The following is a 16,379-nucleotide window of genomic DNA, read 5'->3' on the forward strand; positions in this document are numbered from 1 at the left end:
TAATTTGATTAGTCTTTACAAAAACTAAATTTTATTTGTTAATTTTTGATCCAGCTTCCATTTCTTTAGTATCTTTATTAATGTTTTTATTTCCACTTGTTTTTCAACCAACTTCCAGTGCCATAAAATTCACTGTTTTAGGTGTATTTCTACTTTCTTGGTTTTAATATGCTTTTCTTTTTCTAACTCTGTTAGGTGATGTTTATCTCTCTTATTTACAGCCTTTCTTTGTTTCAAATATGAGCATTTTAAAGCTACAAATTTCCTTCTATACACAGCTTTAGAAGTGTTCTACAAATTTTTGGCATATAGTACATTCATTCTTCCGTTATGAAACTTCTTACTTTTCTTAGATGAGTACATAAATAGAACCTTGATTATATGAAGACAATGAGGACACGTGGTGACCATGCAATTTTCTCCATTAATTATTATTACGTGTATAGTAACATTACTTTGATGATATATAAACCAAAGTCAAACAACACAACTTGAAAACAAACAAAAAAATCATACACAGAAATGTTTACACACTTGTCCGTCATACAGTTTGTTCTCAATATGATCCTCTGTCTTGCCATGAGATTTTGTATGGCTTAAAAACTGACATTTGCTTTTCATTTATATCCACCTTTTTTATGATTCTTCTAGTCCTGGCTTTCCTAGATGAGTAAATTTTTTAAAAAATATTTTAGGGGTGGCTGGGTGGCTCAGTCAGTTGAGCGTCCTACTTTGGCTTAGGTCATGATCTTGCAGTCTGTGAGTTCGAGCCCCACGTGGGACTCTGGGCTGACAGCTCAGAGCCTGGAGCCTACTTTAGATTTGGTGTCTTCCTCTCTCTCTGCCCCTTCCCCACTCATGCTCTCTCTCTCTGTCAAAAATAAATAAAACATTAAAAAAATTTTTTTTTAATTTTAGTTATCACCATCATTTACTAATTTATCTTTAAATGTCACCAAAAGTGACATTATATGTCACTTTTGATTCCAAAAGTGAAATTTTACCTTCAAGAAATATGTACATATGACATAGCAGGGAAAAACAGGATGAATTTTTTTAACTGAATTCATTCAAATTACTTAAAATCTCATTGCATTATTCCAATTTTTCTCATTTTATCACAGACTGGCTCAAACTATATTATGAACTACATTGGGACCAATCAATCCACCTAAGAATTCAATTCTCTAGGAGCGCCTGGGTGGCTCAGTCAGTTGGGTGTCTGACTTAGCGCAGGTCATGATCTCATGACTCGTGAGTCTGAATCACATCAGGCTCTGTGCTGACAACTCAGAGACCACTTTGGATCCTCTGTTCCCTTTTCTCTCTGCCCTTCCCCCATTCATGTGCTCGCTCTCAAAAATTAATATACAAACAGCCAAACAAAAAGAATTCAATTATTTAGTTCTTAAATTCTTAGAATTAAAATTTTATATAATTACTGACACTCGGGGGGCAGTAGTCTTCTGGGATGTATCCATTCTATCATGTTTTATCTTCTACAATCAATCTCTGAATCTAAATGTCTTTTCAGTTATTTTTTGGTCCATAGTTAGTTGTGGAAGGTATTTGCTTAGTGTCTCCTCTATCTTAATAAAGAATGTGTTTTGCATTCTTAATGGTTAGTGGTTTTGTCGTTTTTTATCTACTTGTGACACGTGGACTCATGGTCTTTTCTTGACCTCTGATAAATAGTGATCCCCAATGCCCCATTTAAAGACCGTAATGTCAACATATACTCAACACTTTTGGAAATTTCTATCCATATTCATATTGCTATGATGTCAATACTCCCCTAATTATTTGATATCCAAAATACGTAAGGAAATCATACAACTCAAAAGCAGAAACTCAAACAACCCAATATCAAAGTGTGCAAAATACCTGGATGCACGTTTTTTCCAAAGAAGACATACAAATGGCCAACATGTACAAGAAAAAGTGCTAAACATCACGAGTCATCAGGGAAATACAAAACAAAACTATAATGAGGTATCATTTCACACCTTTTAGAACAGCCATCATCAGAAAGATAAGAGATATCAAGGGCTGGTAAGGATATGGAGAAAAGGAAACCCTAGTGTGACAGCTGGTGGAGAGGCAAATTGGCATAGCCACTGCGGAAAACAGTGTGGAAGTGTTTCCGGAAGGTTCCTCAAAACCTTCGGGAAGGTTCCTCAAAAAACTAAAAATAGGGACAGATGGTAGCTACACTTGTGGTGAACATGGTATAATGTATAAATTTGTCAAATCATTCAGTGGTACACCTGAAAGTAATGTAACATCGTGTGTCAACTATACTCAAAAACAAAAAAACAAAAAAACAAAAACCTAGTTGAATAAACCTACCTAAAAAAATAATAATATAAAGTTGAAATTGAAAAAGAACTACCATGTGATCTAGCAATCCTACTTCTGGTTATATATCCAACGGAAATTTTAAAACTATTTTTTTTTCAACGTTTATTTATTTTTGGGACAGAGAGAGAGCATGAACGGGGGAGGGGCAGAGAGAGAGGGAGACACAGAATCGGAAACAGGCTCCAGGCTCTGAGTCATCAGCCCAGAGCCTGACGCGGGGCTCGAACTCACGGACCGCGAGATCGTGACCTGAAGTCGGACGCTTAACCGACTGCGCCACCCAGGCGCCCCAGATCGTTTAAATCTATGTATAACATTTGAAGAACCACCAGATTGTTTTTCCAATATGGCTGCACCATTTTATATCCCCACCAGCAGGGTATGAGGGTTCCAAGTCCTCTACATCCACACTGAGACTTGTAGGGGCACCTGGGTGGTTCAGTTGGTTAAGCATCCAACTTTGGCTCAGGTCATGATCTCACGGTTCATGAGTTCGAGCCCCACATCAGGCTCTGTGCTGATAGCTCAGAGGCTGGAGCCTGCTTCCGATTCTGTGTCTCCTTCCCTCTCTGCCCCTCCCCTGCTCACACTCTGTCTCTGTCTCTCTCAAAAGTAAACGAATATTAAAAACATTAAAAAAAAACTTGTTATTATCTGCCTTTCTGATTATGGCAATCCCAGTGAGAGTGAAATGGCATGTCATTATGATTTTGACTTGCATTTACCTGATGGCTAGTGATGTTGCGTATTTTTTTTCATGCATTTACTGGTCATTTGTGTATCTTCTTTGGAGAAATATCTATCAGATCTTTTGTCCATTTTTTTCTTTTTATATTGTATATATATTTTATTAGTTTGTACTAACACATTCTCATTGCTTATAAAAGCAATTTAGTGGAAGAATCTTTCTTTTGATACTTAAATCATCTAAAATAACACAAACAGAGGGGCGCCTGGGTGGCTCAGTCGGTTGAGCGTCCAACTTCAGCTCAGGTCATGATCTCACAGCTCGTGGGTTTGAGCCCCGCGTCGGGCTCTGTGCTGACAGCTCGGAGCCTGGAGCCTGCTTCGGATACTGTGTCTCCCTCTCTCTGCCCCTAACCCACTCGCATTCTGTCTCTGTCTCTCTCAAAAATAAATAAACATTAAAAAAAATGTTTTAAATAACACAAACAGAATGATACTTTTTTTTTTTTAAATCGTCATTTGGAGGGGCGCCTGGGTGGCGCAGTCGGTTAAGCGTCCGACTTCAGCCAGGTCACGATCTCGCGGTCCGTGAGTTCGAGCCCCGCGTCGGGCTCTGGGCTGATGGCTCAGAGCCTGGAGCCTGTTTCCGATTCTGTGTCTCCCTCTCTCTCTGCCCCTCCCCCGTTCATGCTCTGTCTCTCTCTGTCCCAAAAATAAATAAACGTGGAAAAAAAAAAATTTTTTTTTTTAAAATAAATCGTCATTTGGATAACAAAGAAGACACATTAAACAACAAAAAAGTTTTCCTTTCTGACAGGTGACATTGAAGGGGACGTAATTCAGTTTTCTTCTTTTTTTTTTAATGTTTATTTATCTTTTTGAGAGGGAGAGAGAGAGAGAGAATGAGCAGGGGAGGGGGCAGAGAGAGAAGGGGACAGAGGATCCGAAGTGGGCTCTGTGCTGACAGCCCAAGGTGGGGCTTGAACTCTCAAACTATGAGATCATGACCTGAGCCAAAGTCAGAGGCTTAACCAACTGAGCCATGCAAGTGCCCCTCAGTTTTCTTTCTAAAAGCCTCCAAAGACAAAAGCAGCTTAAAATCTCTAATTAAAATGACTTAAAAACTTGTTTCCTGTACTTGCTGGTCGCCAGCGACCATTGTTTTGTTTTCTGTTGTTTCCATGCAGGTTCTTCTTTGTTTCTGCTCTTGCTCTTTTTCCTCGGCCAGCTGCGCCATTTTTATCACGTTCATAATCACTATCACGTTTCGTTTTCTCGCCCTGAAACTGAACTTTTCTTTGCCCATTCCAGACAGCTTTATTTCCCTTTCTTTGTCCTTTAAAGCTGAGACCTTTAGACTTCCACTTATTTAGGGATTCTTATTGATTTATGACTTTTCTCTCTCTTTTTTTTTTAATGTTTATTTATTCTTGAGAGAGACAGAGCATGAGTGCGGGAGGGGCAGAGAGAGAGGGAGACACAGAATCCGAAGCAGGCTCCAGGCTCCGAACTGTCAGCACAGAGCCCGACACGGGGCTCCAACTCACAAACCGTGAGATCGTGACCTGAGCCAAAGTCAGATGCTCAATTGACTGAGCCACCCAGGCATCCCAGGTTTATGACTTTTTTCAATGCTTCTGGTTCCATGTCATTCTTTTAGTACTTCCCAGGTCACTTCTCTGCTCCTTTATTATAAGTTACCATCCTTTGCATCGTTGGCTTTATCCAATGTCTCCTTAGCTCCTTCATTAAATAGAATTATTCCCTCTTTTGCTCCTCTGACAAAGTCTATCCATTTTATTTCACCATGATTTAAGAAAAAGATATGCAAGGGGCGCCTGGGTGGCTCAGTCGGTTCAACATCCGACTTCAGCTCAGGTCATGATCTCACGGTCCATGGGTTCAAACCCCACGTCAGGCTCTGTGCTGACAGCTCAGAGCCTGGAGCCTGCTTTGGATTCTGTGTCTCCCTCTCTCTCTGCCCCTCCCCCGTTCATGCTCTGTCTCTCTCTCTGTTTCTCAAAAATAAATAAAACATTTAAAAAAATTTTTTTTAAAGATATGCAAATCTTCTCTATGGTCTGTTCATCTAAGCTCCTCTGAAATTTCATCAAGCATCCAATCTTTTCTGCTAGAGATTTCATTTCAGCACTTTCTGCTAACTTTTGTTTTTCTTCTTTCTCTTGTTTGGGATATAATTTAGCCTCTTCATTTTGCCTTCTTTCTTCTTCTTTTTCCTTTTCTTTCTCCTCCTCCTCCTCCTCACCATCCTTCTCCTTCTCCCTACCCTCCTCCTTCACTCCCTCTGCCTTCTTTTTCTCTTTCTTCTTCTCTTCTTCTGCTTCTCCTTCCAAAGTAGTCTTCCTTGAAAAGTATTATCAGGTCCCTGTCTTTGTTCTTCTGTCCAGGAGTCTCAACAAACTTCTTAGATTCAATAGTATCAAACACAGCATATACTGATCCCTTAAATACTTGGTGCAATGTTCTTTTCATCTGAATATTTAGTATTTGGCCTTTATCTCTGATCACCCTTGTATGTCATCAAGAGTTGCATCAGTTGGGAAGTTTTTAATATAAACAGATCTTTTTTGGCATCATTTTTATGCTCATCAGTCACTTCAAGATGAGGTTTGCTTGGAGATCTTCTGATTTTAGTTTTAGCTTCACTTATTTCCATGAGTCCTGCCCTTGGTTTGCTCAATGCTTCTATAATGGTTAGATGGTTAGATGAATTTTATCATTATCTTTAAAGGTAACCAACCCTTATTCAGTTTGATCCATGCCTTTAAGATTTTATCTTCAAGTGGAAAACTGAAGTCACCAAAATCTTACTCAATTTGATGGCAGATTTTGGCCTCCAGAGCAGCCTTCCCCCCCCCCCCCGCCCCCTATTATCACCATTTCACCCATTCTGGCTGTCTTTAAGGTCCCATTCCACAGACCTGTGGTCACTAACAGTGACAACAGACAGCTATGTATCCACTTCCCAGCACTACCAGTTGCCCTAATGCACATAAAGATGGGGGCCATTTTCTGTATGCTTTTTAATCGGGTTGTCTTTTTTTTATTGAGATGCAATAGGTCTTTATATATTCTAGATACAATTCCATATCAGATATATGATTTGCAAAAATTTTCTCCCATTCTGTGGACTACCTTTACATTTTCACCATGATGTCCTTTGAAGCCCCACGGTTTCTAATTTGAGTAATGCCCAGTATTCACTGTACATTAGCTTTTTAAAATAAAGATTGGCTTTGTGCAAACTTTGGGGGATATTCTGTGTGTCTGTGTAAGTCATTAATTGCATATCACTTAACATATGCTTTTTGGGGGCACCTGGATGGCTCAGCCAGTTAAGCATCTGGCTCAATTTAGCTCAGGTCATGATCTTACAGTTCATGGGTTTGAGACACACATCAGGCTTTGCACTGATAGCATTCGAAGCCTGCTTGGAATTCTCTCTCTCCTCTCTGCCCCTTCCCCCACTTGCATGTGCATTTTCTCTCTCTCTCTCTCTCTCTCTCTCTCTCTCTCTCAAAATAAAGAAATAAACTTTAAAAAAATAAATAGGGGCGACTGGGTGGCTCAGTCGGTCAAGTGTCCGACTTTGGCTCAGGTCACAATCTCACGGTTCGTGGGTTCGAGCCCTGCGTCGGGCTCTGTGCTGACAGCTCAGCCTGGAGCCTGCTTTGGACTCTGTGTCTCCCTCTCTCTCTGCTCCTCCCCCACTCATGCTCTGTCTCTCTCTCTCTCTCTCTCTCTCTCTCTCTCAAAAAAAATGGGGCGCCTGGGTGGCGCAGTCGGTTGAGCGTCCGACTTCAGCCAGGTCACGATCTCGCAGTCCGTGAGTTCGAGCCCCGCGTCGGGCTCTGGGCTGATGGCTCAGAGCCTGGAGCCTGTTTCCAATTCTGTGTCTCCCTCTCTCTCTGCCCCTCCCCCGTTCATGCTCTGTCTCTCTCTGTCCCAAAAATAAATAAACGTTGAAAAAAAGATTTTTTTTTTAAAATAAACATTAAAAATGTTTTTAATAAAAAAATAAATAAAATGTGGTTTTTCTAGGAGGGAGGGAGCTTTCCCAGCATGGCAATGCTTATACCACTAACCTTAACTAAAGAATACAGATACATCACTAAATTTACATTTTACTACTTCAAACTGGTTAACTATACTTTATACATTGTAATTCATTTTTATTTGTAGAAGTTATAGGTAATTGCCTTCCAACCCTTACCAGGTTGAAAGATAGCAAAAAAAAAAAAAAAAAAGTGCTACAAGACAGCTGTACTATCGTTTCTGTGCTTCCATTTTGACATAAGGTAGCAATTTCAGATGTACGTAACTCTTACATGACCTGATTCTTGGACTCAGGAAATAGTACTTAATGGCATCTGGGCTTTTCACATTTATCTGACATGCACTATTTGGGAGGGATTATTTAATAATATCCGAATTATTATTCCATACAATCATTTTCCACTCTTTTGATCGTGTTTTTTTTTTCTTGTTTATGTTTATTTAGTTTGAGAGAGGGAGAGAGAGAATAAGTGGGGGAAGGGCAGAGAGAGAAGGAGAGAGAGAATCCCAAGCAGGCTCCATGCTGTCAGTGGAGAGCCTGACCTGGGGCTCAATCCCACCACCATGAGATCATGATCTGAGCCAAAATCAAGAGTCAAACACTTCACCAACTGAACCACCCAGGTGCTCTGATCATGTTTTCTAATATTTATCGGCTATTTTTAGAAAGCTTGAAAAGTATCACACTGGGTCAATGAATATCTACATATTCCCAAGGGCCACTGAGTAATCGAAGCTAAATTAGAAGTTAACTACAAACACAAAATATCATCATAAAGTTGCTTTGAACATGGCGTCTCTTAAGTACTTGGTTATCTCTAAAACTAGTTGTTGGGCATAGAGCCCGACACGGGGCTCGAACTCACGGACCGCAAGATCATGACCTGAGCTGAAGTTGGATGCTTACCACTGAGCCACCCAGGCGCCCCACCCTAGTCTTTACTAATTAAGTATTACTAATGAGCAAACCTTCTATTTGTACCTCTGTGCCTGAAAACTTGCCCTATACACAATTTTCATGTCTTAGATATGAGGTCATAGGAACATACGCCCACTCAAGCCCACCTATCATAAGAAATGTTAGTAATTACATGAGGCCTAAAGGTCTAGAACCAGTAACTAGAAATCTCTCTCCCTCTCTCTCTCTCTCCCTCCCTCCCGCCTTCCCTCCCTCACTTTCTCTTTCTATCTTTTCCTATTCATCAGTGCACCAGGACCCAACTTGGATATCCAAAAGAGTTCAGTCTCTACATATACATCTGTCATCCACCCTGGTCCAATTACTCGTAGTCAAAATAATAAGGTTCTCTGGCCCTCTACTCTCTTGCCAGGGCATATTGAAATAGATTCCCTGAGAAAGGCTATGAGCAAACTTTCTAAGAAGGTGTGAATATGGATGGGAAATGATTACTATCTCTGGCACCTTTCATGATCATTGTCCAAGACCGCCCCCCCCCCAAAGAGATTAGTGGTCCCAAATGCTGAGACTTCTTAGAAAAATGTATCTGGAACATTCTGGAAATTTCACAATATTCTATAAATAAGACTTCGGAGAGTGTTCTAAGATCCAGAAGAAATAAGGCACTAATAATATTGCCTGTGCCACAGGATACATAATAAAAGTATCGGATTTCAACTTAACTTTGTATATAAAAATAAGGACCAAAAAAAATGTATCTAACAATGCTGACCACGTCCACTCTTCTATGAGTATAAAGGGGATACAAAAAGTATCATAGGGGGAAAGTCCAAGCAAAGATTAGGTCCACCACTCAAAGCGGAGTTTGAGGCTTGATTTATCTGTTCAGTTCATTACACCTCGCTCCGGACTCAGGCAACACTTCACTGGTTGATCTGAAACTAAGCCAAAACAGATTCGTGTATCTAATTTATCAATGGACTCATACAGAATAGAGGACACACATAGATTAAAGACAATGGACAAGATTCCCTCTTCATACCATGGTGACAAAATGGACCCTCCCTAAAAATGCCTCTGGTGATCCACAGTGACGGAATACTGAAAAAGAGGGGCTTATGAAGTATTGAGATAAAGAACGGGCTTTCTTATCTGGGCCCCTTGAAAAACCCCTCTGAGAGTTAGACTGAAACAGTCATACATTAGTTCCTATGGCGAAATCATCAACAAAATAATTTCTAAATTTCTACAATTTAGTCTGGTCCTGGTTTCCTGTACATGTCTCCAGAATTCTCAAAATCCACAACGACTAAAAGTAAGATCTTCATAGATCCTTAAAATGTTAACGTATCCACCTATATATGTGTCTCTCTGTTGTCCCAGTGAGACAAGCTGGGTGCTGCGCATGGAGGGATAAGGCCCATTGATTTCTTTATCTCAGATGAGCAAATGTCAGCTCCACAAAAGTTATTTCTGGCCAATACTTTAACCAAGCAACATTAATGGATGTCACCACAAAATATTCTGTTCTGTTCATCTGGAGGGCATCATCACTTACTGAAAGTCTGCCTCGCTCATGAGAAGCTTCTTAAATATGTCTCTCTCGTGTATGAGGCTTTAAATTCCACACAGTTTTTTATTTATTTATTTGCAGTTTTTATTGAGGTGGAATTGACTTACAAATTGTAAGATATTTGGGGCGCCTGGGTGGCTCAGTCGGTTAAGCGGCCGACTTCGGCTCGGGTCATGATCTCGCAGTCCGTGAGTTCGAGCCCCGCGTCAGGCTCTGTGCTGACACCTCAGAGCCTGGAGCCTGTTTCAGATTTTGTGTCTCCCTCTCTCTGACCTTCCCCTGTTCATGCTCTCTCTCTGTCTCAAAGATAAATAAACGTTAATAAAAATTAAAAAAAAATTGTAAGATATTTAAAGTGTGCATCATGGTGCTTTGATATATGTATATGGCATGAAAGGACTCTCTCCCCATCTAGTTAATTAACACACCCATTACCTCTTCATCTTGACCTAGTGGTTTTGGGGGTTTGGGTTTTTGTTTTTTGTTTTGTTGTGAGTGTATGTGAGAAAAAGAGAGAGAACACTCAAGTCCTACCGTCCTAGCCCATTTCAATTATAGGACATAGTATGCTCAACTATGGTCACTGAATTTCACATCAGACCCTCAGACCTCATTCACCTTGAAACTGAGAGCTTGTAAATTTCACTGTTCACAAACTATTGAATATGTAACGGTTTTAAAGATTCTAAGAGTAAAAGAGCCTTAAAATTGCATCAACTGAATGTTCAAATTGCTACTAAAAAAGGAAATGGACCATACACATTAAATAAGCTTCAAATGGCGTACAGGTGTCCCCCACTTTTTGAAAGTTCCCAGTTACACGACTTCACTTCTACAAAACACCTGCATTAGTACCTGTTTTCACTAACTGCAAGAGATCTGAAGAAGATATTGCCTGCTGCATTAAAAAGGCAAAAAGCAAAAATAGCACCCGATGTTGGTTTTGCAGCAAACCATTACAGAGGCTGTGGGCACCGTGAGCAGCGAGAGTGGACCTCCCCCGCCCTGCCCCCCCCCCCCCCGTCCCCGCCAAGCTCCTTTCCGAGGACCTACATTCAGCATCTCAGCATAGCTTTGAACTGTGTCGGGGCGCATCAGTGCTTTATCTTGATTTATTCTGTGCATCCATTAGCAAGATGTGTCCAAAGGTATCTGAAAAGCCTAAGAGTGGTTATTTTTTGGGTCCAGCACACTCAAATACTTTCCCATATAAGTTCGTGGTAATTGCTTCTTCACTTCACACCATTTTGGCCTATGAAAGGTCTCCTAGGATCAACTCTACTTTTGGATACGAGGGGTAACCTGTATTGGAACTATCACTAGCTGTCATTACTGTCCATTAGACCTGGCCAATAAATGCTGTGAAAATATTCCAATATCATGCCTTCTTCTAATGAATTCTTGGTTGTTAGCCAAACCCCCTGTATTCACCACCACCCCCCCACCCCGCACACAAAGCTGAGACATTTAGATCTGCTTAGACTAAGAGTAGGGCATCTGGGTGGCTCAGTCGGTTAGGTGTCCAATTCCTGATTTCAGCTCAGGTCATGATCTCAGGGTTGTGAGGTGGAGCCCCATGGTGGGCTCCCAACTGGGCACAAAGCTTGCTTAAGAGTCTGTCTCTCTCTGCCCCTCCCCCTCTCACGTGCGCAAGTGCATGCTCTCTCTCTCTTTCTCTCTCAAAAACAAAAACACATAAATAAAAGAGGAGTAATATTTGAAATGCTATGAAATTGCAGACGATGCGGAAAAGTTAGGTGGCTAACTTCCACCTCTACCAACATGTTCTTTTCATCTCTACGTCACCCATGTTACCAGCGTGATGAATGCCTGGAACATGATAACTATTCCTTTATGTTTAAAGTGTTCAAAAAAATAAGTGAATACATTAATAAATAAATCCAGAGCAAAGCAAAAACAAAAACTTTATTATGTGGAGAATCAAGGTCACAGAAGAAGTAGATACATCTCTTGCCCCAGCATGTCGGAAGAGGTGGCGTTTTTGGTTTAAGAAGAGTGGAGACCAGCGGAGCCAGCCCCTGATTCATATCTGGATTGTAAGAAGTGTGGTAGTGGGTAAAATAACATAGTCCATCTTCCCATCAGGCTGTACCAAAAAGGAAGGTGACTTTGGGGCTTTCTTGTGTTTTTTGTTTTCACCTTCATTAACACAACATAATTTCCCATTTCGACATGCCACTTCATAGATTTCCCCCATCTCGCATTTCTTCCGGCAGTGGCCTGTTATATTACTAAAGCATTTCCTGGGTCGTGCCGTATCTATGCACAGAAAACAACATTGGACGCAGATTAGTTCCGGAGGCAGAGTAGAAGGCGTGTGTGGTTCCCCTAAGTTTTGGCCTCCTGTGGTTCCAAAGTCAACCTTATGCTGGTGAGAGAAAACGAAGCGCCTCCTCCTGGCAAATCATCCCAAATTAAGGACATCAAAACCCCAGGCTCCTAGGGGCGCCTGGGTGGCGCAGTCGGTTAAGCGTCCGACTTCAGCCAGGTCACGATCTCGCCGTCCGTGAGTTTGAGCCCCGCGTCGGGCTCTGGGCTGATGGCTCGGAGCCTGGAGCCTGTTTCCGATTCTGTGTCTCCCTCTCTCTCTGCCCCTCCCCCGTTCATGCTCTGTCTCTCTCTGTCCCAAAAATAAATAAACGTTGAAAAAAAAAATTAAAAAAAAAAAAAAAAACCCCAGGCTCCTAGCCAATACCCAGTTATCTCTGAGAACATCAGAACCTGTATGACCAGAAAAAAGAGACCAACATATGGTTATCAACTGTTGTTATGTCCCACCCCTGGACTCTGGCAAATCTGACTCTGTCTCCCATGCTCCAAAGTCAGTACTCGCTCAGCCTTACCCCGGTCCAGTGTCCCCAAAGAGTGCCAACTTGCCACCGTGGCATGACTCAAAGCCAAGTTAACCTTTAAAAGAGTATCACAGGGCGCCTGGGTGGCGCAGTCGGTTAAGCGTCCGACTTCAGCTAGGTCACGATCTCGCGGTCCGTGAGTTCGAGCCCCGCGTCGGGCTCTGGGCTGATGGCTCAGAGCCTGGAGCCTGTTTCCGATTCTGTGTCTCCCTCTCTCTCTGCCCCTCCCCCATTCATGCTCTGTCTCTCTCTGTCCCAAAAATAAATAAATGTTGAAAAAAAAATTAAAAAAAAAAATAAAAAAAAAATAAAAGAGTATCACAGACAGGGCTTTTTAAGTTAAGAGAGACAGTGGGTTTCACACTCATTGACACGGGCAGCAGAAATCTCCCTTTGCCAACACCTCATGGGTCTCCGCAATAAATGCTGCAGAGAACTTCCTTTATCCAGCCTCTGTGTCTTCATAACTATGCTCCTCCTGGCTCTGCTCTCTCTCTCACTCTCTCTCTCTCTCTCTCTCCTTTTTGTCTCAAATAAATGTGTTGCCCAGGGAATCAAACTCAATTCCATGAGTACCCATCTCCCTAGAGATCCAAACTATTCGGAGTATTGTACTGAGGTCCTAAATCGCCTGTTTCTAATTCTTTATTTGCCCCTGTACCCATATTTGGACAAGCTCACAGAACAAAGAGGGAGAAAAGAGACATTTCCTCACATGAAATTCAATCATTATGAAACTGGGTCATCCATACTCAATCGACAGATGAGAAAACTGAAATTCAAAGGGAATAATTAGCCCGATTCATACAACTAACCAGTGATCAAGATATATTTTAACCTCACATCTACATGATTCCAAAGCTTGTACTGTTCTCATTACTGTTGTAGCATAGGCTGAAAATGAGTTTGGATGGAAAAAGGTATGGTGAGGTTCCTGTGTGAAAACTATGTTCAATTACAAAGATCATTCTAGAGGATGGGTTCATGCCTCCCTTTGGAAAGGACTTCCAAGAGTACAGCCCTGATGTCTTCTTACCACCCTGAATGCTTTCTTCTAAGACACAGACTCAGGGAGAGTGGGTACTTTTTTTTTTTTTTAATATATTTTTTTCAACGTTTATTTTTATTTTTGGGACAGAGAGAGACAGAGCATGAACGGGGGAGGGGCAGAGAGAGAGGGAGACACAGAATCGGAAACAGGCTCCAGGCTCCGAGCCATCAGCCCAGAGCCTGACGCGGGGCTCGAACTCACGGACCGCGAGATCGTGACCTGGCTGAAGTCGGACGCTTAACCGACTGCGCCACCCAGGCGCCCCGAGAGTGGGTACTTTTGATGACATTGGCAAGACAGCAACAATCTGAAGGCCCTGGCCCCGCTCCTACAGACAGAGTAGTATCTCCTAGGGTTTCATGGTACATTTGGACAAATTACCTGCTGGTAGGACCTCAAAAGGCAGCATAATGAGAACCAGAAACAGCTTCATGTTTACAGACTTCCCAAGAGAAACAGGCAGCACAATTTCGTTGCCCAGCGATCTCTGTCACACACGGTCTTTCAAGAACGAAACTAGAGTTTTGGGTGCTATCAGCATTCTGAGCTCTCGTTTTAACCCATATGGACGGACAGGAAATCCAAGCCTACCCTACCTTCATTCCCATATTTGGAGTTCACAGTTACAGAATGTTCCATCGCATCACACCCACTCTTCTTTACTCAGGATGTGAGCTCCCAGAGAGCAGGAACATTGATTTCTCCACCTGGGCCATCAGCCCAATTGGTTGGTCATATGTCCTTATTTGTGTGAGTCGGTCCTAGTTTATTCCTCTTGTTCCAATGTCCCACCCAGCTGGTGCCAACTTTTACTCGCAAAAGTAACCCATTTGGAAGATAAAGTAAATCATTAGCTGATAAAGGCAGACAGATACACACATCCAATAGTAATTTTTTTACTGTATGAAACTATTGTAGGAAAAATAGTATTTTTACGTATGAAACTTCCAGAAAGTCATCTAGTCTTAATGCATCTTAAGACTGCCTTAAGGTTTGCCCAGATAAATTGGTATTACTTTGGAGTCTCCAGTGAAGTCTTCTCCAGTACAGAGCAATTCTACAAATGAAGTCTTTCAAAAGAGCAAATTAAAAAAAAAAAAAAAAAAAAAGATCAGATCTCATTAGCACAGTGTTCAACTCATTGTGAACTAGCCCCTGCTAGTCTCTGCTTACCTCTCTAGGCATTTTAGAGAACCACTTATGTTTCTGCCAAATTGGTGTGGGTGCCTCAACCCAACTTGTTACTTCCACAACCTGTTTCTTTGCACATTTAAATCTCTCTTGGGGCGCCTGGGTGGCTCAGTCGGTAAAGGGGTCGACTTCGGCTCAGGTCATGATCTCGCGGTCCGTGAGTTCGAGCCCCGCGTCGGGCTCTGTGCTGACCGCTCAGAGCCTGGAGCCTGTTTCCGATTCTGTGTCTCCCTCCCTCTCTCTGACCCTCCCCCGTTCATGCTCTGTCTCTCTCTGTCTCAAAAAGAAATAAACGTTAAAAATAAATAAGTAAATAAATAAATAAATAATCTCTCTTCACAAATTTATATCATACTCTCCCATCCTGTCCATCAAGCTGGCCCTATTGAGCTCCTAATTTTCCTTCCAAACCGAGTTCAGTCATCTCCACATCTGTGAAAGTTTCCCTTGACCCAACTAAATATGCTGCAAACTCCCTTCTTTTGTCAACACTGTATCTTGTCCATATTTTTGGTGGCGGTCACAATATGTCACCTTCCAATTATTTGTTCATCTGTAATAATCTATGAGCCCCTCAAGGGCAGACCACTGGCCTTGTTCAATTTGGAGTTCTTAATGCACAACACAAAACCCATGCTATATTCTCAGTGATTGCAAAGAACCAAACAAATTATTGCTCTATAAAATACCCAAGGCAGTAATGAAGTTAATTAAGACATTTCCTAAAGAATTCTGTTTACCATGTTTTCCAATTTCTGGACACCAGAACTTTGAATTTACAGTAATTAGTAATTACAGTAATTTTGAATTACAGCCCACCCAAACAGCTTTCCGTGACCATAAAGAATCTGGGAATATGTGAAGGCTGAATAAATATTTGTTGATGATAATGAAACTTGTATCACAACACAGGGTTCAGGCTACAGCTAGGGTTAGGAATGAATACTGTGTATAGCATATTATGTTTGCCAGTAACCAGAGTGAATTAAATTTGTCAAGGAGGAGGAAGTGCCAAATGCTACTGATATTTCAAGATGAGGAACAAGAATTGACCAGTGGCCCCACCAGATCTGTACTAGTCCCACCAGTACCTCATTGGTTTCAGCTCAATGACCTCTTATATGTGCCTACTATATGACAAATGCATTTTGTATACATCACTTACTTTAAGCCTTTGCATTTATGAAGTACAAAATTAATACCTCTCTCTTTCCAGTTGGAAAACTACGATTTAGGGAATTGCTAATGTGTCCAATGTCACACAGCTAGTAGGGAATGAACTAGGATCAACCCAGGTTGATCCCATGATCAACCCAGGTTCTCCATGAACCTAAAAGTAAAGGCCTTAGCTATTAGCTAACTTGCCTCTTTTGGGCAGTTGCCTCCTTTGGGTCAGTCTTTGGGAGGCCAAGACAAAATATTCAAATACAAGATGTTGCTTTGTTCACAAAATTTATTGGTCATGCACTTGACTGGACATCCTCCCACCCACCTCCTTATATCCCAGTCACCACTCAGAGAGCAACCTATTATTGAGAGAATTCGTATTTCTGATTTTCACAGGTGACACTGTTACATCCTGGAAGTAATATCTCTTGCCTGCTTGAATAGATTCCTAAGTCTTTGTTGGTCAACTCCTTGTCACCT

The 16,379-nt window shown here is 41.6% G+C and overlaps 1 protein-coding gene and 1 pseudogene across 1 annotated transcript; both read right to left on the bottom strand.

Moving 5' to 3' along the window:
- Positions 1 to 4,155: 4,155 nt before the first annotated feature.
- Positions 4,156 to 10,712, bottom strand: LOC124503867 (lupus La protein homolog; annotated as a pseudogene).
- A 949-nt stretch (positions 10,713 to 11,661) lies between these two features.
- Positions 11,662 to 13,974, bottom strand: DEFB128 (defensin beta 128). Its single transcript, XM_047067961.1, has 2 exons — positions 13,923 to 13,974; positions 11,662 to 11,897 (listed from the first exon to the last, which is right to left on the bottom strand). The coding sequence occupies exons 1-2, from the start codon at positions 13,972 to 13,974 to the stop codon at positions 11,662 to 11,664; spliced, it is 288 nt and encodes a 95-aa protein (XP_046923917.1).
- Positions 13,975 to 16,379: the final 2,405 nt, after the last annotated feature.

Source organism: Lynx rufus, unplaced genomic scaffold (assembly GCF_022079265.1).
Source record: "Lynx rufus isolate CCGP_SWC_20201006 ecotype Redwood Valley unplaced genomic scaffold, mLynRuf1.p SCAF_8, whole genome shotgun sequence".
Lineage (NCBI taxonomy): Eukaryota > Metazoa > Chordata > Mammalia > Carnivora > Felidae > Lynx > Lynx rufus.